This window comes from Ciconia boyciana, chromosome 1, assembly GCF_034638445.1.
Source record: "Ciconia boyciana chromosome 1, ASM3463844v1, whole genome shotgun sequence".
NCBI lineage: Eukaryota > Metazoa > Chordata > Aves > Ciconiiformes > Ciconiidae > Ciconia > Ciconia boyciana.
The window spans coordinates 161672317-161689951 of NC_132934.1; the positions used below are offsets into that span (position 1 = coordinate 161672317).

Sequence of the window (17635 nt, forward strand, 5' to 3'; positions counted from 1 at the left end):
TGCTGCTGGAGTGACATGGAAATAGGTGGAGAAGAGAGGAACGACAGCAACAATGTTCGTGTCCTCCAGAGGCTAAAAGTGCAGGGGCGAGGTGCTGCTCTTGCAGTGCTGCAGCACTCCCCTTGCGCCCACACAGATGCTTCATTCCTGTGAGGGCAAAGCAAATTAAACGGTAGGTCCCCACCAGCTCTACCTGTGCAGTTGTGCCCGTCTGCAGCGGGTGGGTAGATGGACACCCAGGGACAAAAGTGGGCAAGCTAAATTGTTGGGAATGTAAGTGCCTGAGGAATGGGATTTTTAAATTATTTTATTTTTCCCCTGAGATAAAAGAGGCAGTGATGAACCCAGCCCTTGGGAACTGAGGATTGGCAAAAGGTGCCAATCCGAGCTTTATCCAGAGGAAAAAGGCAGCGGTCTGTGAGGTGCCAGGGACGCTCCCGGCAGCGGCAGTGGAGCACAGAGCAATTCCTCTCCGCAGCAGGCGCAGGAGGTTTGCCGTACCAGCAGGCATAGCTGCAGGCTGCGATCATCATAAACCTCCAGCTGTTTTCTTATCAAAACATACACAAAGTTCACCCCTAAATGGGTACAAAATGCTCTAAAAGGGTCTTGGGCTTTTCCTAACATGGGAAACACGCAGCGAGCCAAGCCCTGTGTCTCGTGCCAGCGCGGGGAAGGCGTCTGGAGGGACGCCGGGAAGGGCTGAGGAGCTTTTGCTGCGGGGCTTGGTTGGAGGTGGGTGAACCGCTGAAGACATGAGCCTGTGTCAGTAGCATTAAGTTAGCAGGACGGTTGCAGGGTGGAGGGCCTAAGGCACACAGATGCAGCCAGGTCTCTCTTCTGAAGGGGCAGGAGCTTCGGCAGCACCTTGGCTGCCAGTGACAGTAGCGGAGCAGATGCCATCGATAGCCAAGGGAAGCTCAGGGCAGAAACAGGCAGGCGCGTTACAGGCAAGCCTCGTCTCACCTCAGCTGCCTCCAAGGTCTGTAGGTGCCCCACTGGGAGCTAATCAACCTCCCAGGCTCCCAGCCTTCTCAATTTTACTGAATTAAAAATAGCCTCAGGCTCCTTAAGGGGCTGCAGCTGAGGAGACTCCCTCATAACCCGGCTGGCTGAACAGGCCCTGTAAAACCCCAGGTCCCTCCCAAGGGTGTTTTCCAAGTGTGGTAAAAATAGACATTTCTACATTTCTGTCTTTGCACGTGCTCCAATTCCCCCATGTTTTGCAAGAAGTAAACGTGGCAAAATGGGATGGCTCCAGGGCAGCCAGCGCTGGCATCCACCAGAGATTTGGCGGAAGAAATCCCAACAAGAAGCCAACAGGACTTACTGTAGAGGCCACAGACTTTCCTTCTTCATAGTTACTAGCTTCTCAGAGAGCTCCTGCTACTGCTGACGCCAAAGGTTAGGGGACTTCGGGTTTTATTTTGAACAGTGATATTATTTTGCACGTGCAGGAACAGGGTAGCTGGTGAGGCCGTTAGGATTCTGCCACGGGGATGTGCCGGACTGCTCAGGATGAAGACACATCCGCACGCCGTGCCTCTGAGTCCTCTCCTCTGGGCCCTTCCGTTGCCTCCAGCTCTGCCAGGAGGCTGTAGGACGTTCCTATAGTAAATCTAGTAATTTGGCTGGTGGACAATGCTGCTCTCTTTTACTCAGGCGCCTGAGGAGACCTTCAATGCCTTGTTCACGGCCAACCTGGTTATCCATGTGCTGATTGCCACAGACAGACCCCTTGGGATCCTGAAAAAAAATCATTACGCTTAAAAAGATGAGATGCTTGCTTCCATTTCCAACAGCCATGGCACTTTTCACTGCAGAGCAGCTACCCACAGCTCCTGCAGAGCACCAGCACACGGGCGGTCTCCATGATCCACACACTAGCTTATCCTGATACCTTGCTCAAGTAACCCAGCCCACGTTTACTCCTTTCAGCTGCACATCCAGCTCCAGTAATAAGTTTCTAATCCCAGGGAAGCCCAGCTGCCGGAGGTCTCGCTGCTGGGGAGCCCACCACAACCTCTGGCTGGTTCAATGGGCATCAGCCCTGTTAACGGGAGCTCCTGAGACCACGACACTGCTACACGCGTTTCTAGATAAAATTCACGCTGGGACATGTTTCCATCACTGAGCAAACTAAATCCAAGTTCTATAAATGCCACATCTTATCAGGGGTGTTTTCTTTATCAGTTTTATTGCAAATTGGCTCAAGTGTATGGACTCCTGGAGCATGAAGCCACATCCAGCTACGCCTTAGAAAGAAGCTAAAAAATAAAGGAGAGGCAGCTGTTTCTCTCTGCAGTATTCGTGAGGTAATAATAGTAACAATAAAGGGAAGTAAAATAGAGCAGTTTCATTGTGATATTTTTTAAAAAGTAAGGATTCCATTGAATATAAAATGATGATTGATTTTAGGCACTTTGACGGGCTAACATTTGATTCTAACAGAGTCATTTTCTGAGAAGAGCAGAAAGAAAGCTGTGTCAGGAGGAAACAACCATCACTTTGTATAGAGAGGTGCTGCTGAGTAGCACTGCCAGAGTCCTTTATTTAAATAGGAATAATTATATTGCACAGGAAACTTGGATTTGAAAGCAGGTTCTCTGATAATTACTCCTGAAGAGGAATGTATCTGCTGCATTCACCAAAGCCTGAAGGCTGGTCTCGTATCACAGAGGATCTTCTGTATATGGCTAAAATAAAAGCAAAGGGAGAGGAAACAAACAAGAAAGGACATAAAACTCCGAAATGCCAGGTCCAAAAAAAGTCCTTTCCACCAAGAAGTGGTGAAACGTCTTTTAGAGTGAATGTCTGATGTAGACGGAGGTGAGAGGCAAATAAGAGAATAATTATGCCACATTTGGTTTCCACTTGAAAAGGAATCCCCACTGGCCCCTTGCCGTACGATGTCCCCTCACTGCTCTACACCTCCTGCTTTCCATTGGGTTTCTACCATACTCGTGAGCTCTCATCAAAATCTTTCCTGTGAACAGCATTCACTGTGAAAGACTGGAAAATTTCTCTGGCCAAATAATTGTAAGCAGAGAGCTGCTTCTAGTGCTGAAGCGAGGTTTGTTTGCAGTCAGCCTGGATTGCAGCCTGCCCTCTCCATCTTCTCCCCGACCTTAAAACATTGGACAGAGCAGGCGAGGCACTGCCTGCATGAAAGTGGGATCCTCTCCAGGAAGGTTTAGACTACTCTACCTTCCATGGAAAGCAAATCTGTAATTAAATGATGCTTTAAATGCTCAGACTGTTGTGGTTTCCTGCTTTAGTTATGAAAATGAAGACCATCTGGTCAGTCCCACTGGAAGTGACTCACACAGGCTTTCGTAAGCTTGCGAGGAACTTCTCTGTGTGGTCAAGAGCAGCGTGGCCCATTTTGGATCCAAGGGTCTCCTAAGGAAGGCCAGCAGAATCCAGTGGGTGAAGATAAAAGCCTCTGTGCACAGATTAAAACAGAATTGGCTAAAACTTCTCATAAGTAGCAAGAGGACATTTTCCCCCTGAAGTTTCTCTAAGCAGTAAAGGATTTGTATTAATGTGCATGTGTAGCAGTGGGGAAAGGTATTTGATTACTGCAGAACAGGTCACTTACTTACAAATCATCTCCTCGCCTTTCAGGCAGCATGCTCAATCTGTGCTGGCAAGAGAAATCAATTCATTGCAACTAAATGGGCCTAAATGACCCGTTAAAGCACTGCGACGGTGCAAGGACCGAAATGTGCTCCTCAACCACATGACGGTAAAAAAGCCTACGTCATTTCTAGAACGAAAGGAAGAAAAGAGGAACAAGATGCTTTAAAAAAACAACCATCCTCAGACAAAAATAAAGGCGCAGAAGCTGGCAGGTGGCATGGGGTTCCCATGGTGCACATATGCTCTGAAGAAGCTCAGGTGAAAGCCAGAGCAAGAAGGATCTGGCTCTCCAGGAACAGGGGTGCACAGCACCTTGCCGTATGCCCCAGCTCAACAGAGGAGGGGGTCACCCAAGGCATCTCCATAGGGAGCTGGGCTAGGAAGGCTCCAGAAGAGGCAATCCTGCCTAGAAGTTGAATATTGTTGCCCTCTGGCAAAGCCTTGGTCACTCTCTCTGCATTTGCTTATACAGGAAGCCTGGGGCTGAATGCAAAAGGCCTGAATTTTGTGTGGCAAAAGCATACTTCTGTTCTGCCTGCACACAGAAGAGGATGCTCAGAAGAAAACTATTGCTACTGTTCAGGCAATCCATATAAATACTGTGCTACATCTGGCAAATAGAGTGGCTGCAAGTAAGGAAGTGTGGAGCTGGCTGACAATTTGATGTAATTCGGTTTCATTTGCCTTATAGGCTCTCTGTATAGAATCATAGAATCGTTTGGTGGGAAGGGACCTTTAAAGGGCATCTAGTCCAACCCCCCTGCAATGAGCAGGGACCTCTTCAACTAGGTCAGGTTGCTCAGAGCTCTGTCCAGCCTGACCTTGAATGTTTCCAGGGATGGGGCATCGACCACCTCTCTGGGCAACCTGTTCCAGTGTTTCACCACCCTCGTCGTAAAAAATTTCTTCCTTATATCTAGTCTAAATCTACCCTCTTTTAGTTTAAAACCACTACCCCTTGTCCTATTGCAACAGGCCCTGCTAAAAAGTTTGTCCCCATCTTATAAGCCCTCTTTAAGTATTGAAGGCTGCAATGAGGTCTCCCCAGAGCCTTCTCTTCTCCAGGCTGAACAACCCAAACTCCCTCAGCTTTTCCTCGTAGGAGAGGGGTTCCAGCCCTCTGACTATTTTCGTGGCCCTCCTCTGGAACTGCTCCAACAGGTCCATGTCCTTCCTGTGCTGAGGGCTCCAGAGTTGGACGCAGACTCCAGGTGGGGTCTCACAAGAGTGGAGTAGAGGGGCAGAATCACCTCCCTTGACCTGCTGGCCACGCTTCTTTTGATGCAGCCCAGGATATGGTTGGTTTTCTGGGCTGCGAGCACACATTGTTGGCTCATGTCCAGCTTTTCATCCACCAGTACCCCCCAGTCCTTCTCTGCAGGGCTGCTCTCGATCCCTTCATCCCCCAGCCCGTATTGATACTGGGGGTTGCCGCAACCCATGCGCAGGACCTTGCACTTGACCTTGTTGAACCTCATGAGGTTCACACGGGCCCACTTCTCAAGCTTGTCCAGGTCCCTCTGGATGGCACCCTGTCCCTCAGGCGTGTCAACTGCACCACTCAGGTTGGTGTCATCTGCAAACTTGCTGAGGCTGCACTCGATCCCACTGTCTATGTCACTGACGAAGATATTAAACAGTACTGGTCCTAGTGTGGACCCCTGAGGGACACCACTTGTCACTGATCTCCATCTGGACATTGAGCCATCGACCACTACCCTCTGGATGTGACCATCCAACCAGTTCCTCATCCACCGAACAGTCCACCCATCAAATCTATCTCCCCAGTTTAGAGAGAAGGATGTTGTGGGGGATCATGTCAAAGGCCTTGTAGAAGTCCAGATAGATGACATCCGTAGCTCTTCCCTTGTCCACTGATGCAGTCACTCCATCATAGAAGCCCACTAGGTTGGTCAGGCAGGACTTGCCCTTGGTGAACCCATGTTGGCTGTCTCAAATCACCTCCCTGTCCTCCATGTGCCTTAGCATAGCTTCTAGGAGGATCTGTATGTTGTTATAAATTATTTTTCAGATTCTACTTCATAAAGCAGAATATTTGAAATACCTTGCTGCAGAGTAAGTTCTGTGAAGAGTAAGAGGAACTGATCTAGATGACAAATGAGCACATCTGAAATGTATGTTTAAAGATGACTGAAGCAAACTTGAAATATAAGTAGCCTGGCCCTTAAAAGATACAAAGGATGCGTGATCAATCTAACAAGTAAGTTGGGGAGGGGGGGGGAACCAAACAAAAATCCCCATACATAACTGTAACTCCAAATAAAATTGGACTTGAAGAAATTCAGCCTCTCCAATCATCCAATCAAAAGGAAATAAAATGAAAAGTCCACAGGCTAGAGGAGGAGTTGCCAGCTTCTGCTGCCGCCCATAAGCACTTGCCACGGACTGCGAGATGACAGCTGAGGAATGGACAGTGCCATCAGCCCAGGGACTTCTCCAGCGACTGGTCTTGGAAAGTTCACACTCACGGAGGAGGGCACTGATTCTCTATTAGAAGTGTTCAACCTCATTTATTTCCTCTAGAATGGGTATAAAGTAATCACTTTTAAGGTCACTAGAAAGGGAAAATGCATTCTATCACATCCTGCAGTTAGAAAGCCTACTGAAATCTGCTCAAGGCTGATCACTTTTTTTCCATGTGAATCCTCATTTACTTGTACTTGCTTATGTAGCTTTCCTTTAGAGCACATTTGGCTTGAGGAAGGACACGAAACAGGACTCTTGCCTTTCACCATTTATCTTAAACTTGGAAATGAATGTGTAGGCTCTATCTAATGCCTGTCCAAGGACAGCTTGTTATCAAGCCTTACAGACAGAGAAATTAAAGCAACATAACTCCATTGGATAGAGTAGGGTACAATCGTTTCACATGAAACATTTAAACAGAATGATTTATTTGCATACAGGGACAGTCCATCCCATTGCAATTGCATTCAGACTAAGTAAGTTATACTGATAACATCACCCCTTCATTGACATAATAATAATTCAATAAAGCCCACGTGAAGATTAAGTCTGAAGAAATTCTATTACATGCCAAAGGGTTACCATATTTCTTCAGTCCTCATTATAATATGGTAAGAGATAAGAGCATCTTGAATTCGTGTTGTCAGTTTTCATGACTTTCTCCAGAATTTTAGGAGCTGCTCTTTAACTTTACCTCCATGAGTACGTGGGCATGTTAGGTGACACGAAAAACATTTCTAGGCATCATGGTAGGAGAGAAAAAGCTTAAATATACAAGCTGAATGTACTCCAAATACCTACAGAGAAGAACAGGGGTTTTAACCAGCAGACCATTTAAGCCAATCTCATGATTTTGTGATTTCTCGTGCACGATGGCATTTTAAAATCCATCAAACCCATTGTTACAATTGCCAGTCCCTTGTGGAAGCAGGTGGGATTCACGGACTGAACTCATCTGAGGTGTTGTAGAGTATATGAGACACCTGCCTGGGGCTGGCAGACTTAAGACCATCCGGAGCTGTGCTCCTCCGTAGCAGCAGCTTTAGGCCAAGTGGGTACCCTGCAGCGTCTGAAATGATACTTGGCAGCTACAGAGAGAAAGCTGGATCCCACCCTAACAGCTTTCCAAGTGTGAAGAACTTGCTTGCTCGCAGTCCTGAGCCGTTGCTGTCAGCTACCAACTTTAGCATCTCTCAATGTGCTCCGCTGGCATTCAGTGTGGTGACTACAACCATTAAAACAAGGAAATAAAAGCATTTCCTCCCTCTACCCCTCCGTGAAAAGGAGAGGCATTCATGGCAAATGTAAACACAGCCCAGGTTTAGCGGAGGCACGCACCCGCGTGACCATCCCCGGGGGCTGTTCCTACAAGGGGAACCTTACACCATTGCGGTCACCCTCGTCACCGCCACATCCCGGCATCTATTTGGTCCGGTGACCCTCTGAGGAACCACCCACCACGCAGGCTACACCCTGACTGTTTTGTGACAATTAGACTAAGGAGGACACTCACCAGAACTTGTTTTCCTTAAAAGTAGTATCCAAATCCAGCTCTTTGAAGATGAGAGGAGCAGGGCGTCTTTCCTGTAGTGATTTTCCTAAATCCTAAAGCCAAGTGTATTTTCCTCACTCTCTGAGAAGCTTTGGTGGAAATAATGCAACTGCCACACAACATTGCATAAGCAGCTCACACCAATATCTTCCTTTCACATTTCTTAGTGTTTTTTTCCCCTGCTACAGCAGAAAGTATTTTCATGTAATGAAACATGTACTGTATTTTCTACAGTTTCTATGATTTCTATAATTACAGAATTAGAAGAATAAGAATTTAGAAGACATTTCTGTAATTTATCATTCACAGATAATCTAACTATATATTCTATACCTATCACTATTTGCTCGAATACATTACATACCAGCAAGAGTAACTGCTTTAATGCAGCAGCTGAGATGGTATTGCCCTCACCACCCCCTGCCCCCCAGCAATAAAAATCATCTTGACCCATGCAAAAAAGCCTCCAGAACTGTCAGTTATATGACATTAAAAAGGCAGGTTACTCAACAAAAGGCTTGGCTAGAGAAATGATTGTAGGCATAAAGAGCATGGTATGCATATGATCAGACACCAAGGAAGGTTTTCAGCAATTCCAGGCACGGCATCTTTTTTGGGTCCCATGAATTCATGCAATAAATGCCACTAGCAGATTCGATGCCCACACTGTCAAGCAGCCTTCCCACAAATCTTTTTTCCATCATCACCCACAGTACAGAAATGTTGGGTTGTTCCTAGGCTCTCTTCTGGAGCGAAACAACTCTTCCTGAAACAAAACCCAGCTGCTGTTTCAGTAACTTGCTCAACAGACACTCCCAAAATGCAGCGTGGACGAGGCTGAACCAGTTTTGGCTTCCTTTGCTGTATACAAACATGCAAAGCTATCCCAGCAGGCTCTGATCCCTCAAATGTCACATCCCCTTTTGTTTCATGCTATTAATTCCAGTGGGCTGCAAAAAAACCCCAGCCCTCAGATTACTGCAGACTTTTGAACTGAAAATCAAGCAAAACATACTGAAAAATAATAATTATGCCTTACGGACATGGCTACAGCGCGTGGGGCCAGAGGAGATACACAGCCAAGTGCCGTGAGTGTGGACCTGGCCGGTTTGCTCCAGAGAAGGCTGATGGTGAGCAACGCGATGCTGCTGCAGGGCTTGGCCTGGGGCGAGGGACCGCTCCCTGCAGGGGAGCAGCCCCTGGCACCAAAGCCGTGGCCACCGTCTGTCCGTGAGGACGTGCGTGGCAGGGGGAATACCAAAGGTTTCTAAAGCCTCTTCTCCAGAAGTATCTGGCTTCATTTTGGAAACACCGACATTATCTGAAGGAGGTACGCTCCGCACACAGAGGTGTACAAAGAGAGCGGTTTGGTGTGGCTCCCCAAAGCTCATGGCTCCCACGAGCGCATCTCCACTGCCAAAAAGTGCCGAAGTTGACAAGAAACTAAGCAGCTTTTAGACAAGACAATCGATATGTCCTGACCCTCCTTGGCAGCTGACCCTGTCCAGGGGGGGTTTAACATAAGAAAGTGTGAACAGACAGGGTTTCCACTCCTGAATCATTAGGAGTTGAATTTGAATCATTTGCTGCTTCTGCTCTGCAATGCCCTTGCAGCCCTCTAATGCTGCAGTCCTTCTCTGTCCCTGCAAGTCATCCCGTATCTCCTCTCCATCCCACATGCTCGTTCTCAGCAGGCTTCTGGCTCCGTACATTTGTGACACATCCAAATTGACTGGTTGACCCCGTGCTTTTCCACATCGTTTGTGACCTTGGGCTCCTTTCAAACCAGCCCCGTGCTGATGCAATGTATGCAACTTTATGACACAAACTCTTCTTGATTCTGCAGAAATTGTTATTTCCTTTCTTTAAAGCATTTAAAAAAATAGATCAGAGAAGATTGTGTGAAGAAACCATGGAGCTGCAAGCCAGAGGTTCTTAATCCCTCCTCTGTCACTAGCTTGCCGTGCGATCTCTGCCCTTGGGCACGCAACTCCTCTGCGACGCTGCTCTCCCCAGAGGAACTAACAGATAACAGGGATTATTTCTTGGTGTAATACTCTCTGAGATGTAGGCAAGAAAAGAGGATGCAGAGGATGCGCCGGCGAAAAAATCCCCCAACGGTTAGGCATCTGCGACCCACACCGCTGAGATAACCACTGCCTGCCTGCACCCCAGCAGCACGGCGTCCTCGGCACGCCGTCTCCGGCAGGAGAAGGGTACGTGCTTCCTCATGCAGCATCCGTGTGTGCCCTGAACCAGGGAGCTGCACTCAAGGATTTGTTACTTGAACGAGCAATTACGGAAAAAAATAGAGAATAAATAAAATAAAATAAATGATACACTTTTTAAAGACTCCTCCACTTTCTTTTGACTTTTTCTGTTACCCCAGGCCCCTCTTCCCACAGCCGCGCCACAAGAAAGGATCGCCCCGACTCCGCTCTCATTTTAAAATGCTTCTTTTTATTTCAGTGGTTGTACATTGAGTGAATGAATTTAACGTCACAACGGAAATAGAATGGCTATTTAACAGACCACTAGTAGTTATATGCTGAAAAAGAGTGAATGGAGGGGTTTCTTTTAACTGTTACCGAAATATTCATCATACGCGTCATCAATTATGCTGGATGAGAGAGGCAAACAAAAAGGTATTTTGGTGAGGTGCCGTATCCTTTGAAGAAAATAAATGCTGAGACATCTCAAGTAACTTGAAACCGTGTCCCAGCTACAGTATTCACTGTCTCCGTGTTGGCCCATCTCATGGTTCTTTTAGGGGGTTTTATTTGTTGGGTTTTTTTTTAATTAAACAAAGCATTTAAAATTTAATCCTTTTCATTAGACTTTTTTTTTTAAAATATAAACAAAGTTTTGGCAAATAATATTTATACAGAAAAATAGTTTTAGATCTTCCCAAATTTTGAAATAGTCTATAAAATTACTTTATAAATAAATAAAATGCAGAATCTGTTGTACACGTATTTGCACATCTCTGTAATTGCCTCCTTACTGTTAGCATAGGTTTGTACTTGTACAGTTTTCAGGAATATTACAAAGTCATAGAGTCGGAAAGTGGATCTCTTATTAAAAATACATTTTCTCTTTTTGTCTGTCAGTTTATCTGGATGAAAGACCTGATGAATCTGAAGCTTCGTCATCCATGGGCAAAAAATAGTAGTATTGGATTAATTGTAAAAAACATAGAATAACAGTTATTTCGAAACATAAAAAGATCACACAAAACAATGTCTTGAAGAGTTATCTACATAAAATATTTAAACAACATGGATAATTTACCATTTAGTATTATACAATAAGCTACCCAAATGCCTAAATTAACTATTATAAAAAAATAAAAACAACTTTGACAGATATAGGCAAGTTGCAGTGTCAACTACCTAGTTATAATGACTGAGAAAGTCTACAAATATTAGTGTTTTAATAGTATATAATGGTGATACCTTAACTGCTAAAGTAACAAGTTAAGATACATTATTTTTGCACAAATTAAAACTAACGCAACGTTACAAGCACTATGTTAATTTTACAATCGAATTGTGATTATTTTTTTCTTCCGGATGATCAAATCTCCAGCTTTATATATAAATAGATAGTAATTAGACATCGGACAAACAAGATTTAGCCCGGAAAACAATTTCATAGACAAATAATTATATGGTTAGTGCCTTCAGTCGTTCAGAACAGGCAGTGCTGCCAAAGTTTAAAATAGTTTACAATCAATCTGAAGAGGTTAAGTTAAAATACTGCAATCACTAATAATGTCCACATAGAAAACTTATGCTGCAAACAATTATACATAATATCCACTTATAACAGCTGTCTTGTTTTTTTTAAACAATAATTTAAAAACTATGTCATTTATGTGATACATGTGCAACATATAAAATGTGAAATATGAAATATTTGGTACAATAGTGCTTGAAACAAATCTCAAATCAAACAAACGAAATTTTAATTATACATATATAATTACCTTGTAAATCAACAAAGTATTTAAAAAAGTAAACAACATTAAAATCTGCTTCATCCATATATATGTATGTATGTATATATAATATGTATATAATTGTATTAAAGATATCTTCATACTTTTGTGACATAAAATATGTTTTTAAAGAAAAACAATTAAAAGAACTATTTTTTTCTCCACTCTAATCTGGTTACAATCGTATAATCCAATTAAAAAAATGCAAATACAGTAATGATTTATTAAACTGAATCTCATTCTACATTCTTAGTGTTCAGTTAATAGTCTAGATTAAAGTCACCTACGAAGTTTCAGTGACTCAACTGAATTTTAATTAAATTAGAGTATCATACAAATCTCTTCATCTACAGCCTTCTTTTTCGCCTTTTCTTTTGTTAGTTTGGTCTTTTTTTTGTTTGATTTTACACTTCTAGGAGTTACTTCTTAACAGCTTGGATCTTTTTGGTAACCTGACTATGAGTTTGAAAGATTATTCGCTTCTGGTGAGATTTGACTGTTGGCATCAGGCTCACTTTCATCAAGTCTGATGTGACAAAATTTAGGCACTTCTGCAAAGTCTCTTTTAAAAACATTATAAATATACTTGTAAAATAATATTCTCAAGACTTTGTTCTTTTGGGGATTGAAAGGGGTATGAAGTTCATACTGTGCAAAATTTTTTAATTTTCTTCTGCTATTCTGCTATGATTCAAATGCAACTTCTCCATACAAGTCAAACACCAACCATGTGCATCTAAAGAATTTGTGCTTTACTTTGGACTCCTGGCTAAAAATATCCAGATTAGCAGGGCGATGTGCAGGACACTGGGCTGCGTTTCACTTCCTCTGTCTTGGAATCAACTCGCTAGGGGAGCAAAACCAAGATTGTTTTTAACCGAGAAGAAAAACCCCAATCATAGTTCGGGTGAAAACTAAACCTGCAACTGGGATAAGTTTTTAGCCGATACAACTTAATTATTGCTGAGCTCGAAAGACTCATAAACACTGAATCTCACGAGACTAACTTAACTGGACCACTTCCGTTAGGTATAGTTATGGAGAAAAGACAATATTTGCAAGAATTAAACTATGCTTAGAAAATCTTTAAAACTAAATGTTACCCTTTATGTCTTGAAACATCACAGCTGGTATCAGGTAGTTAACTATTTTAGGTTGGAGTATAGTAAGCATACCATATTTAATATTCATATATGACATAGCAGCACTAGCTTTTTCGAGTTTGTGATTTGTCCGTAAGAACAAATTCTTGACTTAGCATGCAGTTTGTGGCAACTCTAGAGAGGAGGAGACGGGGTAGTATGTACAGTAGCCGTGCTTGGCCGTCCGCAGGGAGGCTTCGTGACACTCCGTTCCGCTCCTGCCGGCTATTTCAGGATTATCTGTTAAGAGAAAGCAAAGCATGATCGCGCTTTTAGGTGACATGGGGAGAGCGGTTCGCCCAGACAGCCGGCACTGGACTAACTAAGCCCGTGCGCAGCTCATACGGGACAGCATCCCGTATCCTCACGCTGCCTGGCAGGCGTCTGCGTTTCACAAACCTGGTCGTCCTCTTCCCGCGCACACGTCCTCGCGTGCGTGAGAACGCACAGAGGGGGTATTTTATGTGTCAAAATACGGGAGACGGTGCCGAAGCCACAAAGGAAGGGCCTGGCCGTAGGTAGGGCGCACACCCTCAGCGCCCTGGCTGTCGGTGGAGGGGGAAGCAGCCCTGGCCTCCCGAGGAGGCTCACAAGCGCATTGGTGCCTGGTGCGATTCTCCAGCTCCCACCCTGCTCCTGCAAAGTCAGGAATGACCAGGGGAAACAGTGGAGGCAGGGCCCCCCGCCACTAGCAAGCAAAAAAATGTACTGGGCTGGGTGTTTTCAACAAGCTAAAGTGTCTTTTCAATGCACTTTTAGCAGCTGCTTATGTCCTACAAAAATTATCTGCAGGTCAGCAAACTTGAGAGGTTTTTCACGCTTCCTTATGTCAGGAGATCGAGGGGGATGATCGTAACAGTACCTCTGTGTGCCTAGCTAGTCACTACCCTTGCTGCTTTACCTCCACAATGTCTCAAACTGAGGGAGAAGCAACCATTTTAGAGACGCAAACTCTCGCGCTTCCAATACTGCGAAGGTTAAATGCACAATGTGCCCAGCGACTGGCTCAACCTGCTCACAGTATTGGAAAACAGCCCAGATTTCCATCACCTGCCTGAAAGGGCTGTCAGTGAAAGTGATGTCAAAAGCCAGGGGTGTGATGTTTTATCACGTCACTGCTAATCTGTGCTCCAGACTTAAGCGCAAGTCAAGGAATCAGAGTGCATCGCCTGCTCTTCCTGTTTCATTTGGCACTTGACGTACTTTTAAGCTGTATTTGTAGGTGGTACGCGAGACAGTCATGACAGTACTTTGACCTACTTGTGTATTACGAAGCTAGACCGCTGCTTAATGCAATACTTATTTTAAAAGGAAAAAAAAGGTGTATTGAAAATAACTTCAGCAACATACTACCTCTGACATACAGATTGCCGAAAAGAAACACGCTTGCCTCTGCATGGAAGGCGCTTGTTCTAGTCCCCTCCCTGGTCACATTTTAAAACACCTGCAGCCACTGCATGAAGCCTGCTCTGAAACCAGGGAGGACTGCTTTGTTCTAGGTACAGCATGGCGTGGCACGCCATCAAGACTCCTAACCACTACAGACAACTGCCTAGAGACCTCAGTTCAACCAAAATATTGCCAATGAGATGAAGCAATTGCAGGAGCGACGTACATGCTGTCACACCTGAGAGTTGCCCTCCTTTCTCCCAGAGGAGGAGGGGAAGAGCCCAGTTCTGGAGCGAGGCAGGATATGCAAAACCTGTGAACCCCAATTCCTACAGCACCTACAACTTGTCCCTTCTGCTTGAGCTTGCCATCCGACCGACACAGCGGGAGTGACAACTCCCATTGCTCTGGGAGACAAGGGACCGTCTCCATCACTGTTTGCTCTCTACACAACTACCAGCTCCCTGACCCCACCTAATTTGCTGGCATGCCAAAAAGTCATCTTTGATTACCATCAGCACTGAAAACCTGGTGACACTCGAGGCCCCATTGTAATGACACTGTACAAACACCTGCTGCTCCAAAGGCCTTAACATCTAAATACATCATACATACAACAAGGACATATATTTTTAATGAACTTCCACCCATTGTGAGTTTGTTAGCTTATCGCCTATCTTCTGTTTCCTATTGAAATAACAAAGAAATACCTTTGCTGGAATAACAAAGCCCGGCCTGTGATAGCCCTGGACCATCTACAGCACGGTGATTTGAGAGTACGTACAAAGAACGTAGCCATGCTGAAAATAAGAAGTGACCAAGGTTATCAGCACTGATATTTTTAGCATGTTACAACCCAACATGTCAATGTAATTAATAAAGCAGCTTTAGCTATACTGGGTTACCCATAATCACGCAAGTGTATTTAAAGGATCCTAAGGTCTGATTTAATGGGACACAACCTGAAATCTACTCAGTGTAAGAAAAACCAGAATTTCAGACACTGCAGCTGCACTACATCGTCTGCCAACTTTTGAGCGATAAACTTGCATTTTCCTATAACTTTTCTCTCCCTGTACAGGGCAACAGATCACTGCCCCTTATGCCCAGATGTCCTAAAAGGTCAAACAGCCCCACAAGACTAATGCTCCCAACTCCTCCAAAACGTGTGACAGAGGAGGCAGAAAGCCTAATCTCAGGTTGTATCTCGGGAAAAGAGTAGGACTATCCCTGGTGCTTCGATTAACCCAAGTGCAACGCACCCTGCCGTGGGCCAGGCAGGATGGAGGGGCCCTGGGTCGCACGAAAGAGCAGGGACCCCGTCTCTGCTCTGCTCTGGCAAGTGGCAGAGCCCAGGTAAAGACTTCCACCGCCCCGTCCCTATTCCTGCCATTTCTTCCCTCCTCTCGAAACTCAGGAAACAGCAAAGACAATGTCAACACTTTCCTTTTGTGCGCGAGCACGTCCTGTTTACGCGGCTGCGGGTGCAGGAGGAGCAGCTGGAGCTCTGCCCACTGTGGGCTTCTCCTGCTGCCGGTGGCTACGGAGCCGGCTGGCTCCCACCACATCGTCCTTGCCGTGCCGCTGCTCGTGCAGGGGATGTAACTAGGGCATGTTACACCCCGGCTATTTCTAGTACATGTAGGAGTCCTCCTAGGAAAAAAGCCTCAAGTCTCTCCTTCAGAACAAGCTTCTCCAGCGCGGAGACGCAGAACTGAGGAGCTACTTTTTCTTTTTTAACCTTAGCCACAAAGTGTAAAATGTATCCCGTAGTCTTTAATTATATGTTCACACCCTATTTCTCAAAAGATATCACAACTCTGCCATAGCTCCATACACATGTATCAGCTTCTGCAACTGTTTTTTTCACTGTGTCTGAGAGAGAAACATAAAATGCTTAACTACTTTACATGGAAAACACACTGCGAACCTCTTCTGTTTAATCTACAAATGAAGTAATAAACTGTGATGGAAGACGGAGGCTATCTAAGTCTGCATCGCTGCTAATTGCTTCATCGCTTGCATGCTGAAAAAGGAGAAGCTGTACAGAACATACCGACCAAGGAACGTCCCTGCAAACACCTATTACAGAGTCTGCACTCCCTCGTTACCTGTAAATAGGTCCAACAACCTCCATGTTCGCTACCGTTTGAAGGATTACATCTCAAATGCTGTATTTGTATGGTGTATCATACATAGGTATATGTACATATTTGCAGTGATACTATTATATCATTATACTTCACAGTGACTTGAGATAATGTATTGACACTTTCACCATGGTATATATAAGCATGAAAAACTGAAAAATAAGACTACGCAATGAGCGTGCGTTGTCCCATGTACAAAGGTCTACAGGGCAAGCATGGGAAAGCATTTTCTCATGCTCTTTATGAATAAGATCCACAGGTATGCATACAGACATGCCAGAAAACATACCTTCTGCTGCTGCAGTAAGAAATCTAGTAAGAACACTATTTCTAGCAGAAGCAGAATGGCCTGGCACTTACAGTCTGGGGTAATACACAGAAGATTTAATAACAGCAAACGGCATTTTTTGGAGGCAATCACAGACACAGGGTACCCTCTCCATTGCCTTGGTGCTTGGTACCTCTTTGAAGTGCCAGAAAGCTGGCTACCCTTTAGACTAAAATCACTAAAATTGTGCCCATGTTTGTTACTAGACCTCACTGAAACTCCGAATACATAGAGTGAACCTAAATTCCTGCAAACCACTTTCTAGCTGCCAAGAAGCATTTGCTCTTCCAAATTTTCCAGCTTTTTAGAGGTGGCATTTTCAGCTCCCAAATGCCAAGACTTTCTCTCTTTTCTATCAGAGCATGGCTCTTTTAGACCTTTACCTTCAGGACCTCTGAATGACCACGGTGGTCATTAAGCCCCCTGTGCAACACAGAACATCCCTAAATTCAGCCAGGGTTGCTCCTAAGGGTGATACAGTTCTGCAGTGTGGTCCATGGGAATGACAACCAAAAGAGATGTTACTGCCAATGGTTTCAGCTTCTCACCGAACTACCAAACCACGGTACGCAGCAGACAAATTGACATCAGCTTGGGATTTCCTCAGACTCAGCAAAGGCGGCTGCGACTGGTTATTATCTCAAGACTTAAAAGGTAAAATTGAGAATCTCTTTTAAATTAAGGTGGAAATTCCACCCTTGTGAACTCTTTTCTGACACCCAGGTTACTATGTGCACTGCTTTACTCGATGCCGTTCACAGAATTAACCAAATTACCTAGAATCACGACTGGGTACTACAAATTTCAAGAATACCGTTTGGCTTGAGATCTTCTGTTTTGAAGCTACAACTCATGAAGCGTCTTTATTCCCTGTGTCTTAAATTCCGTTTCCAGTTGCGGATTTATTATACAACGATGAGTACAGAAAATGTACCATTCCGCATG

The 17635-nt window shown here is 44.7% G+C and overlaps 1 protein-coding gene across 7 annotated transcripts in view; it reads right to left on the minus strand.

Moving 5' to 3' along the window:
- Positions 1–12893: 12893 nt before the first annotated feature.
- Positions 12894–17635, minus strand: part of MBNL2 (muscleblind like splicing regulator 2) — a 109654-nt gene continuing 104912 nt past the window's right edge. For all 7 annotated transcript variants that reach the window (XM_072849966.1, XM_072849967.1, XM_072849961.1 and 4 more), the window contains one exon: positions 12894–13063. In XM_072849966.1, the coding sequence (XP_072706067.1) occupies positions 12936–13063 (128 nt within the window). In that variant the 3' untranslated portion in view covers positions 12894–12935. The remainder of the gene's footprint in view (positions 13064–17635) is intronic.